Below are 20,486 nucleotides of genomic sequence, written 5' to 3'. Positions count from 1 at the left end.
CCAGTGACTGGTGTAAGGTAGGGATCAAGTTTCATTCTTTTCCATATGATTATTCCATTTCCCTAGTACCATTTAGTGAATGTATACTGTATTTTCTCCTGAGAAAATATTGAGTATTCTTGGCTCCCTTGTCAAATATTAGTTGACCACATATGCATGGGTTTACTTCTGGATTCTTAATCTGTGCCACTGGTCTGTGTGTCTATTTTTATGCCAGTACCCATGTTTTGATTTTTGTTTTATAATAGTTTGGAATCAGGATGTGTGATACCTCCTGTTTTGTTCTTTCTCAGGACTGCTTTGGCTATTGGGGTCTTCTGTGGTTCTCTCTCTATATATATTTGGTTGTTATTGTTCTTGTTTACTTGTTTGTTTTGTTTTGATTTTATTGTCCACATGCTGTGTGTGGCTTTTACCTTCATTTTCATTCCACACTTTCTCTGTCCCAGCTAGTTGCCACTCTTTTTGTCCTATACTCTTCTCTTCAGATAGATATTCATGACCCAAAACAATGTGGTGATGAGGGCCATGAGGGTTACCAATCTTGCAAGTCACCAAAGGGATACTCTAGACAGCATGGCACAGGCTGCCTTTGACTTTTTAATCAATTTATCTTCATGGTGGTTAGATGAGAATATGACAATGTAGGTCAGATATTGGGTCACAGCTAAATTTAGAATATTTCTCTCTCTCTCTCTCTCTCTCTCTCTCCTGTTAAGAAATCAGCTTACTCTCATCTTACATTTTTCCTTCTTCCATCCAAAGGAACAAAAATAGCTCTACAGCAGGGACATGTGTACTACATATGTAGTTTGGCTAAGATACTCTTTCCAGGATCAAACAGGAACTTTTTTTAAAGCTTTTATTTATTTATTCGTAACAGACACAGAGATAGAAGCAGAGAGAGACACAGGCAGAAGGAGAAGCAGGCTCCCCGCAGGGAGCCCAATGTGGGACTCAATCCTGGGACTCTGGGATCACACCCTGAGCTGAAGGCAGATGCTCAACCACTGAGCTACCCAGGCATCCCACAAACAGGAACTCTTTAAACTTTTCTGTTTGTCTACACATTTATGCTCTATAGTGGTAGTAGACAGGGCTCCCCGGGTATCATAATGACCTGCTGTAAATTTATACTCTTCCTCTTCAAATTAGCGTTGATGATTCCACAGAAGAAATTTCAAAAAATCTGTAATTGCTTCTTGGTGTTAGCGTTAGAACCTCCCTGGTTTTAGGAGGCCTTATGGCTGTCCAGTTTGCAACTTACTTTCCAGCCTTCCATGTGGTCAGGTGTGGCCTTGTAACTCAGTTTCCCCCAATGAAATGTGAGCATAGTGATGTTTGTGACTTATATGATGATCCTTTTAAAGGAAATCACCTACCTTCCATTTGCCCTTTGACTGCCTTCTAGCCCCAGATGGGATATTGGTGAATCAGTTCTATTCATGCAGATGAGGTCAATATAGTAGGAGATGGCAGAGCAATAAGCTAGAAGGAGGCAGACCCTTTAGGTAACCTGGTTGAGCATGGTCACCTGCACACCAGAGCACCTCTGGGCTGCTACAAGAGAGGGCAATAATTATCACTTTCTTGTGTGAGTTTTCTGGTGTATTTTTGAGTTTCCTTGTTACAATAGCCGAGTCTATGCCTTAACCAAAAGATGGTGGTGGACACTAAGTACTCAGGAGCCACACTGAGTGCTGAATAAATGTCATGTCACTTAATTTTCTAGCAACTACCCTAAAATAGATACTAATTGCTCATTTGACAGATGTACAAACAGGCTTACAGAGTCTAAATGACTTGCCGAAGATTGGAAGTCTATAAAGTGGTAGAAAGAACCCGGACTCAGCTCTGAAGTGCTTCAAAGCACGAAATCTAAATCATCGTGCCCTAGCCTTATTATTACTGTTCACTCTTTTTTTTTGCAGAGCATATTTGAAGTATTCTTCTCAGCTAATTTAAAGTTTCTATCTGTTATACACTGTAGCTTTTGATTCTTTCTCTGCTTACTTTGGTGCAGATTGTTCATTTTATTCTTTTTTTTTTTTTTTTTTTTGAGAGGAGGGAGATGAGGATTGTCCCTTGGTTTTGAATAGATTCATCTTACTTTGTTCATTAAACTGTAAATCCCACAGGAAATGGTGCTAGTGATACAAATGCTGCTAAATAATTGACAACTCCATCTCAAGGGATAAGAGCTGCCTGGTCTTCTGGAATGACTCCGTATTCTCTTATGTGATGTTTTTCTCCTGGGTATATACATTCTGTTGTCAATGAATCAATCCCGGTGAACAACCCCCAATTTTAAATACATTTTCATGGCAGCAGCATATTTGAATAGAGGAAACATCAGAAATGATGGTTCTGAATAACAAATGATGACCATTCTATTTGTCACTCTAAATATAAGCAGGTGGAATTTGAAATTTTCATGATTGCACTTTAGTCAAATGTTAGATTCATGATCAGTCTGCCATGCATGAGTTAGCAATAAGTGTGCTGCATAATAAAAGAAAGTCCAAAATAACAGTGCATGAAATAAGATACATATTTTTTTTTGAACATGAAAGAGTCCTGAAAGTGGGCAGCCAAGGATGATATGTGGCTCTTGGTCATTGGGTTCTTAGGCTCTTTCTGAGTTTTTCTCTGCAAATACCTGAAAATGGTTTCCATTCTAAAGATTCCCTCATGGTTAACAAAAGCCTCTGTAGAGAGAGCCATTGTGTCAAGTCACAGTGGGATGGGGAGAGAGTACAGGGCCTTTGTCTACTTATTTACTTTTAAAGACCTTTTCCAGATATTTTACTAAATGAACTTTCACCTCATTGATCAGACCTTAGCTATACCTACTTACATGGCTACCTGAATAAAATCAAAGTTTTGTCTTGTTTTTAATAAGGAAGAGAAGACTCAATTATGGGTAGACTACCTGCCTTCTAATTAGAAAATTCCCACCATTCTAAGACTAGGGGTTGGCAAACCATGGCCTAAGGGCCAAATCTGGCCCACAACCTCTTTTTTGTAAATAATGAGTTATTGAACCAAAACCATAGGCATTCATTTATGTATTGTTGATAGCGCTACAATAAGCAGAGCTGAGTAGTTGGGTCATAGAGACTGTATGGCCCACAAGTCTAAAATATTTCCACTCTGGTTCTATTGAAAAAGTTTGCCAACCTCTGTTCTAGGTCATGAAGGACAGATTCAGATGAACAAAAGGCTTCATTCCTCAGGATGTTATTATAGGAGCAGGGTTGAGCCTAAAACAGATTCAGTAGTAATCCATTCTTTTCCAGCCCTGGTGAAATTAAATCGATTAGGCATACATTCAGTTGCAAATAACATAAAACCTGGCTAATGGCAGATTCAACTACAAGGAGTTTATTTATCTCACATACAAAGAAGTCCAGAAGTACATGGTCCAGGGCTGATGTGGATGCTGAGTGATACTTTCAAAACTAGACTCTTTTTTTTCTACCCAGCCATGGCCAGAATGTTGGCTTTCATCCCCATGCTTATTGTAATTTGGGTGCAGCACCTAAAAGCATTATGTCTGCATCCTGCATAGAAAGAAGGGGTAGGTGTCAAAGGCCCAAAGAGGCATGAATTTATCTCTCTCCAGAAGTTTCCCAGAGGTCCTGATTGGCCGGGACTGTATTCTCATGACACCTGCTGGCAGCAGAGGATTCTGAGAAGGTGAGAATAAACGTTGGGCACACGACTGGGGCAAACAAATGGAAAGGGAGACAGTAGCAATTAACCAGGCCATTCTAGCACCTTCTTAGTTCTCACCTATCCCGCCTGCCCTTTCCAAAGTAACAGTTCCTGAAATTGATTTTGTTCTTTTTACCTCCCTTTCATATTTTTGGCTAGGTGAGAAACCTGGAAATGAGCCTGAAGAGGTGAAGCTGCAGAAAGCCAGCAAACAGATTGTGCAGAATGCCATCTTGCAAGCTGTGCAGCAAGTCTCCCAGGAGAGCCAGCAGAGGGGAGAGAGAACCAGTGACAGCCGGGGCAGCCTCCAACTGGGCGTGGGGGAATTAACCAAGAAGCATGAAAAGAAGTAACACAGTGGATTTGGCTCTTGTCATGTGCTTGGTTTCCAGCCTTCCTCTTAGTATAGGATGCGTTGCCAAAATGTTGCCAGTAAAGCAAACCAAAGTGTCATCGGCACCTAGCAGTAGAATGAATTTGTGCTAGCCCTTGGCTGGGAAACACTGTGTTGAAAAAGTGCATTAGACGATTCTGTTTATATTAATGCAGTGCCTCTGAAACATAGCGGGGCCAAACACGACTCTGTAATTGCAAAAGTAGTTTTGCAGCACAATTTATTTTTAAAGTTCTTTTTTCCTGAAGTTTCTGTCTTGTTTATTTACTTTTGCCTTTTATGCATCTTTTTGCAAGTATAACCAGCAATCCTTTTTGCTGAAATATTGTTATTGTGTTCTCTGTAATATTTGAAAAAAGACATGCCGGATATGTGAAGGAATGGAGTTTGTCAACTTCAAATATGGATTCAAAGGCTTCACTGGGTTCAGGTCCAAGATCAAGTTGAGCAAAAGCAAATTCTAAGACTCAGTCCCTCAGGATCTTTCAAGGCATATATTTATATTACTTTTTAAAAAGGAGGAGTTTAAGTTTTTAAGAACTCTTTTTTTTTTCTCTCCATGGTTTGTTAGCTGGTTTTCACTCTCTGTGCAAAAGTCCTTTAGAAATATGGATTTCTTTTTCTATCTCAAATTAAAATAAGACAAATGATGGGTATATATGCATGAGTTGCCAATGATCCAATTTTTTTTAGCAGCCCCATGAGGAGCAACTAGAACTATAGATTCCACCCTGGGGATACACTGGAGTCCGATTATGGGGTACAGTGTCCATGGAAAGAGTTTTGGGGCTTTTTAAATACTATGTTGTCATCAGGCTCTGCCGTCCCACTAGTACCTTCCTAATAAGAACTTTTCCCTTCCCACTCACAAATTAAAATTATATTTTTGAGATTATGAAAATCATACATATCAGGAATAAATAACACTGAAAATGGGGAAACCATTTTTTTAAAACTCTCTGAAGCACGAAAATACAGTGGAAATGATAAAGTAACAGTGTTTTGGACACTACAATAATGGAGATACATGTGCATATGAAAAAAGCTATCATTATTGTAATAGTATGACTTCTACCCCATATCAATAAGGCACATATTTCTGGGGTCATTAGAACCCCATTGTCTGGGTTTCACAACAGTCATTGAGTTGGTGCTACTGAAGACAGAGAAAGAATCTGACCATTAGTAAAAACCCTTTGGCTTCAGAATATCAAAATCTATGTTTGATTGTTTTTTTTTTGAAAGCCAATATCAGCACATATGATATAATTGATATTAAGATTTACTTCTAGAATTCCAGAATGTTACACTTTCCAAGATGGATACTATTGATAATATTAGATAAATGAAAACACTCTCTTATCAGCTTTGTTAGACTGTCTCACATGATGCATGGCTGGAATAAATTCACAGAAAGAATGGCTGTGAGAGGGAGCAGAGGGAGTTAAAATTTAAATGTGCTTTATTTCTAAATATTTTTTAGCAGAACTTATGACAATTGGAGAATGAGTTTAAATTGATTTGAAGTCATATAATCAATATGATATGATTGTACAGTATGTGGATAATGGGAATGAAAGTATTAAGAGAAATCATTCAGAAAGATCTACTATAAAAATAAACCCAACGCTTGTAGTTTGCAGGTGATCTAGCACCATGTCTATCTACTAAGATGCTGGTTATAACCAGTCCTGGACCCTGCTGTCAAATCATGTGACAGAAATATAGAAATGCGCTATCTTTCTTCTCTGGTGTGTCTGTGCTAATACATTGGGGATCTTTGAGAATATCTGATTAACTTCTGTATCTAAACATTATTTGTAAATAAAATATATCCAGCTTTGAAATATGTTGTCATTATAAGCCAAGTTTTCTACCGCCTACTTTTTGGCTCATTTCATATGTATACCTTACATTCATATGGCACCATGAGGCATCCCAAGTTTTCCAAATCCCTAGATATCGTGATCCCGAGAGTGTTTCTTCCATGGGTCTTTACTGTAAGTCTGTGGGGTGATGGTTCCTGAGGCTTGAAAAGAAAAGGACGTGTGCTAAGAAGTGGCCTTTTGATCTCAGAAAGTAAAGGTGAGTGTGGATCTGGAAAGTTGAGTGTCTTTCATGATCAATCTGAGATGGAACATCTACAGTAAAGAACAGAGATATTGAGAAATTCTTGGAAGAAGAAAAGGAAGTTGAGCAACTTCTGCACTCAATAGGTTGGTGCCATATTGGCAGAATCCTAAGAAAGCTTGGCCATAAACATGAATCTACCTGTTAAACTTGCTGATCTCTCAGTATAAAGATAAGGTTATTGGCTTTGAGAGGGGCCTATGGACCTTCATTTGGCATCAGATTAAGGTGGGTTACAACTTGGTTATTATCATAAACCAGCACACAGCTTTTGGTTTTAGGAATTCATATGAATATTTATTTAATGTCTTTTATCTTCCTGATTTACTACACAGTGAAGCATTCATGGGCCTCCCAGTGTTGTGTGTTCAGCTGTTCATCTTTTACTTTGCCTGGCCATGGAGTAGACCAAAGAGAGAAATCCTTTTTCCTCCCCACATCCCTCTTTTTTAGCTGCATCATTTCCCTTATGGTAGGATTTTAAGTCATAAACAAATGAATGAACCATTTAACAGTAACCATGTTATTTATGCCAATCAAGAGTGAATAACTGCCTGTTTTCAAGGTTTTAAGGTCTCCATGAAAAAGATCTTTAGAAAAGGGAATTTTTAATTAATCTACTATAACAGCTATTCCAATAAGATGCAATTGAGAATAAAATCTCTGAGTTTAGCCACTATAGTACCCAGACAGGTGAAAGACTTAAACACTCGAGCAAATTCTTCAGTTCATAAAAGGAGAATGTGGAAACCACAATAATCACATCTTTTCTCTTGAATGTGAGAAAGTTTTCTAAAATAGTAACTCATTTTTCTCATTGCCACTACTTCACGATATATAGCATCTCGGAAGATCTTATTCTCCTTTTGCAAATAAAGTCACACTGAGTATATCCTAAGTGTGATAAGTATATCCTAAGTGATGAGTATAAGGGAGGATAAGTATATCCTAAGTGATAAACAGCAAGTATTATTGGGCACAAGAATACATGAATCACTGATATTGAACTTTGAGAGCATATGAATTAGCTCAGGAGAAGAAATATAAATTCTGGGGATATCTATGTTAAGATGGAACAATAAAACTGCCTTCTAGTAAGAAATGTCATAAAAGTAGGAAAAGGCCAGAAAAATCATCATCAATAGAAATAGCTCAATGCTATTAACATCAAAAAGTGGTAGCTAAGGAAAGAAAAAGGAAATTGCAGAGGAAACAAAATAGAAGGTCACAACAGAGCATGGCAAGTTCACTTATCTTTGTTCCTCAGAGCCACTTGCAAAGTCCATGAAATCCTGACCCAGGTGTGGGGCAAGATGAATGCAGTGGGTGACTTTGTCGTTTGTCTGTCAAGGACAGTGTAGTAGAAATGACTCGTATGAAGAAATAGACAGAATTGGAGAAGGTACTCCTACCACACAGAAGTGACAAGCTTATCTTACAGAAATGAAGAAAGGACAAGATAAATGCATATTAAAGAATCTCTTCATCGTGTTCTAGGAAAATGGATACAAAATGTTCAATACCAATACTCCTAGAATAAGAATAATATCCTAGAAATTTTTAGGCTGAGAGCAAGCCATTTAGGAAGGTAAAAACTTTAGACTGGCATCAGACTACCTCATAGCAATATTCAATAGGCTAACATAAAGGAGAAGAGGCTACAAAGTAGCTCTGAAAAGGAAAGTATGAAGTAAGCTTGCTATTCCCAGCAGCCAACATGTCATTGGAGAATGAAGGCAAGCAAGCAAAAAAAAAAAAGGGAAGAAAAAATATCCTAAGGGTTACTGGTGGCTTGAGTCCTTCTTAAAAAAAAAAAAAAAAAAATGCTTAGCCATAAACTTCAGCCAACTAAAAGATAAATCAAAATAGTCTAGGGGCGCCTGGGTGGCACAGTTGGTTAAGCGTCCAGTTCTTGATTTCAGCTCAGGTCATGATCTCAGGGACATGGGATGGAGCCATCCTTCACGCTTGCACTGAGCGCAGAGTCTCCTCAAGCTTTTCTCCTTCTCCCTCTCCCTGTGCCCTTCCCCTTACTCTCTATCTAAAATAAATACATAAATCTTAAAAAAATAAAAGAGTCTAAGCAATGGAGGAGCTACAGTAAAAGGACTAGTGAGGAGTGCTGCCTTCACTTAAATATCAAGTAAATATTACATAATTGTGAAAATTAGGTCAAAGAAAAGAATGTAAATTGTTATATCTTGACAGCATAAAAATATGACTAACAAAAATCACAAGATGGGACAGAGGAAATGACATCATGCTAATGACTTCATCTGTCAGAGAAAGAGAATTGGTGTGATCTTAAGTTGAATGATTTAGTTAAAAAACCTAATGACACAAAATTCTTAATTGATCTTATAATTTCTTTTCTTAACCTGAGAGGAATGTTTTAGAAAATAACACACGATGCTGAAGAAAGATGTATTTAAAGTTAACAATACCTTTACTTTCATTTAGGTTCTTTTTCTTTCATTAAATAAAAAATAGGGGATGCCAGTGTGGCTCAGTGGTTGAGCGTCTGCCTTTGGCTCAGGGTGTGATCCCAGGGTCCTGAGATCGAGTCCCACATCAGGTTCCCCGCAGCAAGCCTGCTTCTCCCTCTGCCTATGTCTCTGCCTCTCTCTCTCTCTCTGTGTCTTTCATGAATAAATAAATAAAGTCTTTTTAAAAAACTAAAAAATGTATTAAGAGATGTGTGTGTTTTATATATGTATAATTTATCTCATATCTATCATTCTCTCTCTCTATATATATATCATCTATTATGTATCTAAATTCCCTAATGCCATACATGACCACTATTGGCTCATTCTTCCACTGAAACTGAACAGAAAGACTCTGACAGCACATGATGACCCAGGGTGATCCTCCCATTGAGAAAAATGATTCCTCTAATCATTGGACTTAGGCCACAGATGGTCCACAGTCTAAGTAATAAGTGAAGAAAAGAATAGCTTTATTCCTACAGTGCTTTACAATTTTTAGAGCAAGTTATAATTGTACAGCAGATTCCTATCTGACTTCTACTTAACCAGTTAATCAGTGCTTTTCTTACATGCCTCATTGTTGTGTGTAAGAATTGACGCTCTTGCATGCCCCACTAATTGAGATATATGTCTAGCTGACACTGTTGGTGGCCATCGTACGCTCTCAGCATTTGCCATTTCTCTGTGCACAGATGGCTTCTCACTGCAAGTAGCTGTTATTTTTTGCCTGTGGGCTTTTTCTGGCTATGGCTGTGTGCTCAGCCCACACAAGGGGCAGCTGGAAGCACCAGGGAGCCATGGCCCTCCTAGGAGCAGCCCTCTAAGGGTGATAGATGGGAGCTGGTGCATATGTATCCCAGCCCTGTCACCCCTCAGGTGGCCTGATGCTGAGGCACAGCCTGCAGTCTCCTAGCAGCTGCCGCCCTGATGAGTCCCAGGTGTGCACGGCCCTCGCCTTCTCTCTCCTACTTTGCCATCATTCTTCCCACTGGTGCTTCCTAGGGTGAGCTCCCAGCTGAATGACTTTCATTCACATCTTTGCTTCCGGGTCTGCCTCTCAGGAAAGCAAACTTCAGACAGTGGTAGTATGGTTGTTTCTTATCAAAGAAAACTGAGATTACTAATGACTTCTGCTTTGTTGCAGGAAAATCAAACCAGCCTTTCTGCAGAGACAATCCGCTCCAGCCAGATAGTGAGCAGAAGCTGGCATCTTTCAAAACAAATCTCCAAAGCAATAGACCGTGAGTTGGTTAAGATATCAGATGTGTTGTGTATTTTAATTTTATTACGGATATCTTGGTTGTCTTGGGATTGATTTATCTCAGTTCTGTTTTCTAAGTTGGCTAATTTATAACCATTGGATCCAGATAAATATCAAATAAATGGGCACCAGAGGCTGCTCCGCTAAGGGAAAGTGGTTGAGAGACCATTGCCAGGCCATAAATGTGATGAATCTAAAGAACTGAAATTTAACAAACGGGAAACAAATTTTAAGTCCGATAATTCTGGCAGTGCCTCGTCTGATGAAATTGGGTCTTTTCTGGCAAGACTTGAGAGAGAATCATCCCTTTGAATTTATTGTTTTGCTTATGCTTTCCAATTAAAAGTTGCCCTTTAAATCTGGAGAAACTGTAATTCATGCCTAGTTTTTAAAAAGCTCAGATTATGGAAAAAGGCAATGTTGTTACAGTCAAGAGAGGACGAACTTGTTAGCCAAGTGAGCCGGTTTCCAGCTCCAGGTACAATCGCTAAAAACACCTCGTGGTGCAATTCAATACTTATTTCTTAGGTTATCTGTTTAATTTCTGTTTCTCCAGCCAAATCGTAGGCTTTATGAAGATGGCCCATCTTGTTTAGCTGTCTTGTGTAACTCGTGTCTAAATACAGTCTCAGCAAAGAGTGAGCACCTATTACTCCTTGAACAAATGGATGGATACATTACCTGGGGGACATTTACAAGCTTCAGTTTTCTGAGCCTTGGTTTCCTCACATGTAACATAGAAGCTGGCCAGGGTGAGTCACTAAGCTGCTTCCTAGTTCTAACAGTAAGTGATTTTATTTTATTTATTTATTTTTGGTACTTTTTATTGGAGATTCATATTAAGTGTATAGTTTGATGAATTTTTATATGTGTTTATAGCCAAGTAAGTGCCACCAGACTGATACAGAAAATTATCAGCACCCCTACAAGTTTCCTTATGCCCCCACCAGGTGATACTACCCCAAAGGTATCTACTCTTCTGACCTATATAATCATGCGTTTGTTTTGCTCATTTTTGAACTACATATAAATGGTATCACGTAGTATACCTTATTCCTTGGTCATCTTTCCTCAACATTCTGTTCATGAGTTCATTCAGGTTGGTTTCAAGAGGGGTGATTTTTCATGTTATTTGGTGTCTATTACTGTGTATAAATATACCACTACTTACTCATTAATTCTACTCATCAAAATTCCCCTCAATTTTGGCTATTACAAATAAAATCATTATAAATATTCTCTTTTTGAGAGAGAGAGAGAGAGAGAGAGAGGGAGAGAGAGAGAGCATGTGAGCCAGGTTGGGGGAGAGGGAGATCTTAAGCAGGATCCATGCCCAGCATGGAGTCTGTCACAGAACTTGATCTCACGACCCTGAGATCATGACCTGAGTCAAAATCAAAAGTTGAATGCTTAACCAATGAAGTCATGCAGTGCCCCGTAAGTCACTATAAATATTCTTGTACAAATCTTTGGGGGTGAGCATATACCATCTCCTTTGGGTAAATACCCAGGAGTAGGATTGCTGGGTCGTGGTAGGCATTTATTTACTACATTCTGCCAGAGAGGCTTTCAGGGCAGTGGTACTAAGTTAGCCTCCTACTAGTAACATGTAAGAGTTCTAAGAGGTCATAGCAAATGTTACTCTGCCTTTCAAAGCCTTTGGATCCCCAGCCTCCTACTCACAAATCCAGAATTCAGCAAGAATTTCCCACCTTTGAAGGGTGGGAAGCTGGCCTCATTTTGGAGACTCCAAGTCTCCGTTCAGTCCATCTGGCTGCCAAAATCCTTGCTGATTTCACTTTCCACCAGCCAACCACCTCCTCCCAGCAAGCGGACAGCTGGTGATAGCTCACCCTGGAAAGATTTCCCCTAATCTGCCATTCCAGTTCATTTTGTTCCCGTGGCATGGATGCCACCCTGCCTTAATTAAGGTATGCTTCTTGTAATTCATCCACTCTTTCCTAGATGCTGCTAGTGGCAGCATTGGGCTACACCCTTCCCAGAAGCAGAAATCCTCTGATCTGTGAATTATTGATCCAGACATGTTGGGTTCCATAATATCGTACCAGTTACAGATCACATCTGTAATCCTGGGATCAAATATAGGAACGAACATCTAGTTTGCACCCTCATTTGTTTTAGAATCACAACCCTGGAAGCAACGTGGAATAAACTTATTCTACTGATATTCTTGCTGGTGCATAGTGAAGGAATTTTGATAGAATTGTAATCACTTAAAATTATGCTTGAGTGGGTAAAAAGAAGGCCAATGCTATTAGATAACAATGCTTTTCATCTCCTGTCTTTTTTGTTCAACTTTCTGTAAATCTGCTTGTACCTTCCACAATAATCTTTTCCCTACGTCCACCAAGCTTTGGCCTTATCACCATCCCTTAATTTTGAATCCAACTATGAAAGAAGAGGTGAGAGAGAGAAGGAAAAAAGAGAAAGAAGGCAACAATCAATCAGGATTGTGCTTTATGCTCAGGGTAGAAATGTACGTGTGTGTGTGTGTGTGTGTGTGTGTGTGTGTTTGTATGTGTTAGGGTGTGCTTGTGTCCTGACTCTAAACCTATATTAGGATGAAATTAAGCAAAATTTTCTGGTTTTGGTTCTAAATGAAAAGTAGGCCTATTTTATAATAACAGTTCATATAAATGATAAACAGAAATAATTTGCATAGAAAGTAGATACTTCAGACTTTCACTTTTTTTAGAGACTAGAGTTCTGTGGTATCAGGACAAGTAAAGGTGATCTTCTTCAGACATATGACCTCTTGATTTCCTGGAAACTTGCCAGCTAGACTTCCAAAGAGAATTCTTTCGTTCAAATTTAACGATGAACTCAGAGTCTTACCACTGTTTTAGAAAAACAACATGAAGCTAAAACCCCACACAACAAAATTATTCTTTATCATTTTGTAAAATATTTTCATTTAGGGCTAGCTTAATATTCCAATTTGTCTTAAATAACTTATGTTTATTTTTGTTAAATTAAATGCTTATTGAAAATTAGAATTCAGGTTGAAATAATTATTCAATTCTCATAAATCACCCTGGTGCTGATATTTGTTCACAACTAATTAGGTTTGTGACCTTAAGCAAATGAGTTTATCTTCCTGATGCTTGTTTTTATTATTTCAGAGAAAGAGGATCATTATACTAATTCTGCTTATTATTAGTCATGTTGGTATGTGATCAGTTTCTGAATGTTGGTGTCACTAAATTCAGTCCTGGGCATGCCAAGACCTAAATGAATGGAAATTTCTTTCATTCTAGATAAACATCAATGCCATGACCACTATGTGGTTTCTTAATCTGATGGAACAAGCAGGATAAATCTTTTTACCTAGACGAGTAAAAGCCTCAAGTATCTTGCTGTACACCTGCCTTTGTGTATGTGTTGTTAAGTTCTTATTTATTCTTTCGTGGCTTCCAAAGATAAGAGTAATCCTTGGTAAGGTCTTTTCATACCAGATAAGAGAGTGAGAACCTTTGAAAGATTGGTCCTTTGCAGAAAAGAGTTCCAAGAAAATATAATTTTTTCTCCAATCCATTTCTGTTTATACTACCCATCAAAGCTACACCTCATCTTTTATAAGCTATATCCTGTGGTTAATGATTTGGTATCTGAGGATTTTTGTCCTTGTCACACAGGAGAATTCTTAAGAGGTAGAATGAAAGGAAGTTCCTCGGCTCCCTCTAGAGGGAAAATTGTGCTATTAACATAACTTCTGAGGATTGGTTCAAGAAAATGTGTAAATGACTAGGTTTCGAAGATTAGAAAAGTTCAAAGTACCACACAACTTCTTTCAGTTGAAAACCTGTGATGCCAGGCACCATGTGAAACCCTAATTTGCAAGATGCTTTTAAAGTGTAGGAAAGAGAAAGGAGGTAAAATATTATTTGTGCAAATGGATGTAATATATAATAGAAACAAGTTTATTAAGATAGATACAAAATGGTGCAGGAGATCAAGAACAGTTCTATGAAGGAAAGGATTGTCAGTGAAAATCTTTCTGGACTAGAGAAATGGAAAAGGGGAAAGGAAAAGTCATTGTTTTATTTTTTTAAAAGATTTTATGTATTTATTTGAGAGTAAGTACAAGCAGCAGGAGGGGGAGAGAGAGAAGCAGACTCCCTGCTGAGCAGGAAGTCCCCACGGGGCTGGATCCCAGGATGCTGGGATCATGACCAGAGCTGAAGGCAGATGCTTAACCAACTGAGCCACCCAGGTGCCCCAAAGTCATTGTTTTAAATAAAATTTCTAAATTATCTTAATTTTTTGAATTTCAAAAATACATTTTTTATACATTCAAAAATATGTTGTAAATTGTAGCCTTCTTCTACCTGCTTAGGTCATCTCATGCCACTTCCACCAAACCCTTTATGCTCTAGTTGTTCTAAATTACTTGCAATTTCTCTCTGATTTCACACTTTAGTATCTGTGATCACGTAGTCCCAGCTGCCTAGAACACATCCCCCAACCGCTTTTATCTTAGAATCTTTTATTCACTCTTAAGAATCAGTTCGAGCATATTATCTTGCCCAAATTATTTTTCACACCTGTACACTTTCATTCAGCCAATGAGACTGGTCTGAACACAGTCTCCTGTGTGTCCAATGGTCCCAAGGGTGCCATTCGCTTAGTATCTACCACATATTCTTGGAATTGTCTACTGAAGTATCCATCTCTGCTGGTAGATTATAAATGCTTCTAGGGCAGGGGCCAGGTCGTAATCATTCTTATACTCACTTGATATAATACAGTGCTTTGAATATGGTTTGTACTCAGGTGATGTGGAATTGAATTGTACTTTGACTTCCAGGGTATATTCTAAACTGTGCTGCATTTTAGGGTTGGGGCACACATGAAGGGATCCTGCTCAGTCTGGACTGTCTTTATTTTGTATGTGTGATGAAATGGGTGAGGGGATTTTATTACCTCAAATTGTAATGATCTTTGGCAGCTCCTAAAAGGTGTATGAAGATTAAGATTTACATTATTTCATGTCAGGAATGACTTATTCCAAAGGGGTATTCAATAGCAGCCATTGCTCAAATCAGTAAATCAGAGAACTCTCAGGAAAAATGCCAATATTCATGTGTATAAAGGAATAATCATTTTTATCTATTATTATAATTGAGAGTTACCTGATTCCCAGTTCTTCAGCAGCCACGGAGAGAGGTTTCAAAAGATCCTCAAATCTTATAAGAAGTCTACTTCCTTGTATTATCTCCATATGTCAGCTTTCTTTCTTTATATTGCTTTACCTGTCCCCAGCTCTTCCGCTACTATTAAAGTCACCCCCTCAAGTGTGCCAAAAGCATTTCCAGAAGGGAAGAGCAAAGGGAAGAGCAAGATTGCTGAGTAGAAGGTGAAAAGTTCTCAGCCGGGAGAATCTCAATTGGGATTTATAATAAGGCCCCTCAAGACAGAGGCCAACCAAAAAAAAAAAAAAAAAAAAAAAAGATGAGGCCAACAAAGGTTGAATTAAAACAAGCTTGTTGAATCTTTCAGAAAAGCTATACCTACACACCCAAGACCTAGAGACTACTTATGATTTTCCTGTGGTATTTTCCCAAGCTTGTGGATGTCCCTCAGATTTTTTTCCTCTCTGTAAATGAAAATTTAAGATAATGGTTTAAGTAACACATTCCTTATATCTAAGTGCATGATAGAAATTCTGCTACCAGGAAATCAGTTTGAAGAGATAAATGGAAGTTTTGGAAAATAGAGGCATGAATACTACTTAAAAAGTATTAATAAACTTAATTTTTCTGGTGTACCTGGGTGCCTCAGTAGGTGAAGCGTCCAACTCCTGATTTCAGCCCAGGTTATGGTCTCAGGATTGTAAGATGGAGCCCCATGCTGGACTCTAAGCTCAGCACAGAGTCAGGGATTCTCTCACCCTCTCTGCCCCTAACCCCTGCACACACACATACACACTCTCTCTCTCCAAAATAAATAAATAAATCTAAAAAACCCCACAACCCTTAATTTTACTGATTTATTACTATTATTTAAAAATACTTTGGTCTACCTAGATATATTCCATGCCCCTAGCATGGAGTAGTACTACTCCTGTTTCATGGAGTATTATTACTCCTTAGTCTTCAGCTTTCTGATCTCTTCATCTGTTTGGTGCTATTATCAATTAAAATAATCATACTAAAACAGCTACGAAATCCATAAGGGCAATTGCCATGACTCCCTTGCCTTGGCACAGATTATGTGTTTTGGATGGATAAATGAATTAAGTAATCAGTAGACCTTATAATTAATTAATTTGCATTTATTACGAACCAAAATCTATGGTTTGTCTCTTACATGCACTAACCAGTTTAATCTTCATCTCTCGATAAAGTATGTTTCAGAATATGCCCATTTTACAGTTTGGGAAGTTGAGCTGTAGAGAAATTAAGTAATTTAAACCTGCCCTCTAATAAATAGTGAGATCAAATCTATAGAAAAGCATCTTGCTGTTTGCAAGTTGTGGCCACAGACTACTGTGGGGCTATGGGGCAGAGTGGAAGCAGCATGGAAGCAGCCAGAAGGCAAGGTCTTGTTCCCTCTACTGTGCATATGACCTTTCCCAGGCTGGGCATCCTCACTTGTTTGTTTTATTTTTAAGATTTTTTTTTATTATTTATTTATTCATAGACACACACACACACACACACACACACACACACAGAGGCAAGAGACACAGGCAGAGGGAGAAGCAGGCTCTCTGCAGGGAGCCCGACGTGGGATCGTCCCGGGTCTCCAGGATCACACACACTCCGGGCTGCAGGCAGCGCTAAACCACTGTGTCACGGGGGCTGCCCTGGCATCCTCACTTGTAAATGTACAGGCCAACAACCTGATTATTGTGAGGATTAGATTAAGACCAAGGTGATAATGAACTGTCTGGCCAAGAAATAAAGGCATTACTAAAAGGCTAAGTAAATAGAGAAGTGGGAATCATGAGTGTAGGAAAGAGTGGAGAGGTTGTCTTCTCTCAGAATTTACCAAAGTGAGGAACTCAAGGGCTTAGGAAGCCTGAGTTTTCCCTGGAAATATTGATCAGTCAAAAGGAGGATGTGGAATCAAAAGAAGATGAATCTTTTTGTTGTTGTTGTTGTTAAATACAGAGATTGGTGTTTGCAGAACCTATATACATATATAAATCATAGATATTAATTGGCCTTAGAAGGTCTTCATCAATACTTCAAAAATACTTCAAAAAATCAAGTATTTTTAAAATAAGACTTAAAGTGCACATTAATAGTTTAAATGTGATTGGAGAATGTTTTTGGTTACAGAATGATACTGTTTGCTAAAGCTTATTCCTTTTGTTCTGTATCTGGAACATATCTCAGGGTTCTTTCAAATATGGAATATAGTTAAAAGGTTTTTCTCATCTAATTAAGGATTCAGGATTATCTAATTGAATTATAAAGGGGCTGATCTCTCTCCATTCCTCATCCCCTGTCCTGCTTCTTTTTATAAGTGAATTAACATCCAATTTAAATTGAATGAATGATAGCCTATCAGGAGATCAGCTTTAATAGCTCCCGAAACAAAAAATAATAGGAAAACAAGCTTAGCTGAATCTAAAGTTGCCTTAAAATTTAGTTGCATCACTTAATGTTTAAGTTCCAGAGTTCAAAAATATGTATTTATTGTTTCAGAGTTTTCATTGTTTTTGTGTATGAATGTGAAAATTTAACACAATGTTTCTAAACCATAGAGTTTAACTATATTAACAGTGACTATATTGACTCTAATAGTTTATGATTAACCGTAAACTGTTAGGACTGGAGGGGACTTTGAGAACAGCAGTTCTTAGAGTTCTGCAGAAGCCTCGTCTTATTAGATGCTCTGGAAAAAAAAATTGTTCTTTGTGCAATGAAGTTGGGAAACATTCACACAGTTGCTCACTCTTGGAAATTGACCATACAGTGACCTTATTAAAGACGGAGAATTCTGTAACAACGAATCTTATTGATCTCTGCTTAACTGAATGCTTCTGCAGTGTATTTCACCACAGAACCTTTCTTGATGAACAGTTATTAGTGACTTATAAGAAAAACACCTGGGGACATTTAGTCCCAGTCAAGTGACTTTGCTCATGGCCACATAAAGTCATATGGATCTGGATTCCCAATCTGTTTCAGCTAGCTAATGTCCTTACCAAAAAGAACAGAAAATGTAGTCGTTATGGTTTATTTTTAGAGAACATATGGTTACTAATTAGTGACTTTTTTAATGTTCTCCAAACATCTCTCTCTTTAATAACCCATTGTGAAATGTTGCTGGTTATTAACTTTATCAATCTGGAATCAGTACTTTCTGAAACTTGAAATATTTGCCAATTTTCAATCCTTTGATATATTTTATATTTGTTTTGTTCCCAAAGATGATTAATAATGGTTCTGTAAACACCTACTCCAGTCTCATGATCTGATTCATCTGGCTTGGATATTTAGAATCTTTGGAAGCAACAAATTACTCTGATGCAATTACCGTATATGTCTTGATTTCTTTTCCTCTTTAACCATTGTTTTTCCTTTACTAATTCTTCTCCTTCTTAAAGAAATTGAAGGTAAGTTTTATTTCTCTCTATTTCTGGTTGTATACAGCAACATTAGGGGTGTATTATTTAATATGTGGTATTGTATGATGGCTTTTGGAGCTTTAGACAGGAAACAAATATTTCAATATATTTTGCTTATTGATATGCCCATAATTTGAATCCAACCCTATGATATTTATAGACTTTCCCTGGAAAATTTAACTCACACATTTGGATTAATTCCTAATTCATTGGCTACATTAGTGTCCCCATTCCCCAACAAAAAGGGAAATGAACACAACGCTGATATCACCTGGGTTAAAAACAAAACATAACCCTGTGTAAATAGTAGTGAGTTCATATCTAGGGTATTTGTGAAATTCTTAAGGGAAAGCTTCTCTATAGAGTTAAGAGAGTCCACAGCCTGGCAATATAAAATGAGAATTTGGAGGAGCCGGTCTCAAACAACGTTTATTAGTGAGATGACATGAAGCCCAGAAAGGGCCTGATGCAGCAAGTCAAGCAGCTTGGAGGAGGTACAACATGTTTAACAGGCCCAGAATGTTCCCCCGAGTATTGATAATGGTCAACCATGGAGAAAACCTTTCTTTCAGAATAGTTGAGAGCTTGATATCCTAGAGGGTTGTATCCTTTGTGAAATGTGGAGGCATGGAGGTGCTGCAGTCTGGTGAACCTGAAAAAGGAGCTGGTAAAGGATGAGGACGCAGACTCAGGTTTCAACTAAGAATTGTTTGAGACTTACTTAGGGTGAAGCATGATACAAGGCAAACCACAGATTCCAGGCAGCACAGCTACATAGTGCTAAATAACATTTTTGAAACTTCTGCTATTCAGTGTATTTTCCAAGTAGATTTTCATGTCATCCTCAGCACAGCTATATGAATGCAGTATTACCATTATCCTCACTGTGCAGATTTGAAAGGTAAGGCCCAGGGCTGTTAATGGGTTTGTCAAGGATCCTGTGGAGTGGCAGGGCTGGAATCTAGAGCTGAGTCTGTTGCCTCCAGAATCCAAGAATCCCACTTCTCTTCTTATTTAGATTTTTTTCTTCTGTTAAAGAAAAGAAATTAATTCTATTTTTATTGCAAAAGCAATATACATTTACCCCCCCCCCCCAAAAAAAAAGAGAAAAAGTCACCTTAATTCTATTACTGTTAACTTCTGAGGTATTGTATACAAGAACATGCATTTTAAAATTTTATACAAAATCAGGACATTCTCTGTTTTATGTAGCTTGTTCCCCGCCCCCCAGCTTAGGATATCCTAGATGTTTTCCCAGTATCATTAAACATTTTAACTTTTGAGTTGCATAGTATTTTGTTGAAAGGATATGTCGTAAGTTATTTAATCCATTTTCTATCAGTGGATATTGTTTGACCTTTATTGTAATGATTCTCATCTACTTCTAACCTGAATTTGCAAATAAATATCCAATATGCCTTGTCTGATTATTAAAAAAGACTTAAATTTCTCCATGATTCTTACCATTGTCCATGCTGGTGACTTCCTATTAATATTTCTGAGATGACAGGAGCCAAAAATGGTCCATTTTAACTAATCTTCAACAAGAAGGATGTGAAGCAAAGAAATGTCCAGGCAGTTCTCTCCCCTTGAGAACCACCTTGCTTCTCTTTCTAGACACTAGATGTCACTTTAGTTGTTGAAAAGGATTTTTAGGCTTCGTTAAAAACAGAAGTTCTTCAGAGTAGACTTGTTAGGTTTGATTTCTGCCTAATCTTAACGTGATGATTACTCACATTCTTTCTACTTTTTTTTTTTTTTTTGAGGTTTTTCTTCCCTGATCACCCTGTAGCAGCACTATTAGGCTGGCATGATCAGAGAAATCCATTTGTGCCTTATTTTAGCTGCTTTTCTTTTTTATTCTCCAAAATATTAGTTTTCCTTTCCCTCTCA

At 38.0% G+C, this 20,486-nt stretch overlaps 1 protein-coding gene across 6 annotated transcripts in view; it reads left to right on the top strand.

Moving 5' to 3' along the window:
- The window catches only part of AKAIN1 (A-kinase anchor inhibitor 1), an 84,667-nt gene extending 78,709 nt beyond the window's left edge, over positions 1–5,958 (top strand). For 4 of the 6 annotated variants that reach the window (XM_038543749.1, XM_038543748.1, XM_038543751.1 and 1 more), the window contains one exon: positions 3,877–5,958. In XM_038543749.1, coding sequence (XP_038399677.1) covers positions 3,877–4,070 — 194 coding nt within the window. In that variant the 3' untranslated portion in view covers positions 4,071–5,958. The remainder of the gene's footprint in view (positions 1–3,876) is intronic. The other 2 variants (XR_005362614.1, XR_005362612.1) reach the window with 1 other exon arrangement.
- Positions 5,959–20,486: the final 14,528 nt, after the last annotated feature.

Source organism: Canis lupus, chromosome 7 (genome assembly GCF_011100685.1).
Source record: "Canis lupus familiaris isolate Mischka breed German Shepherd chromosome 7, alternate assembly UU_Cfam_GSD_1.0, whole genome shotgun sequence".
Taxonomy (NCBI): Eukaryota; Metazoa; Chordata; class Mammalia; order Carnivora; family Canidae; genus Canis; species Canis lupus.
The sequence above is the reverse complement of the archived record's forward strand: the minus strand, read 5'-3'. Positions and strand labels throughout refer to the sequence as shown.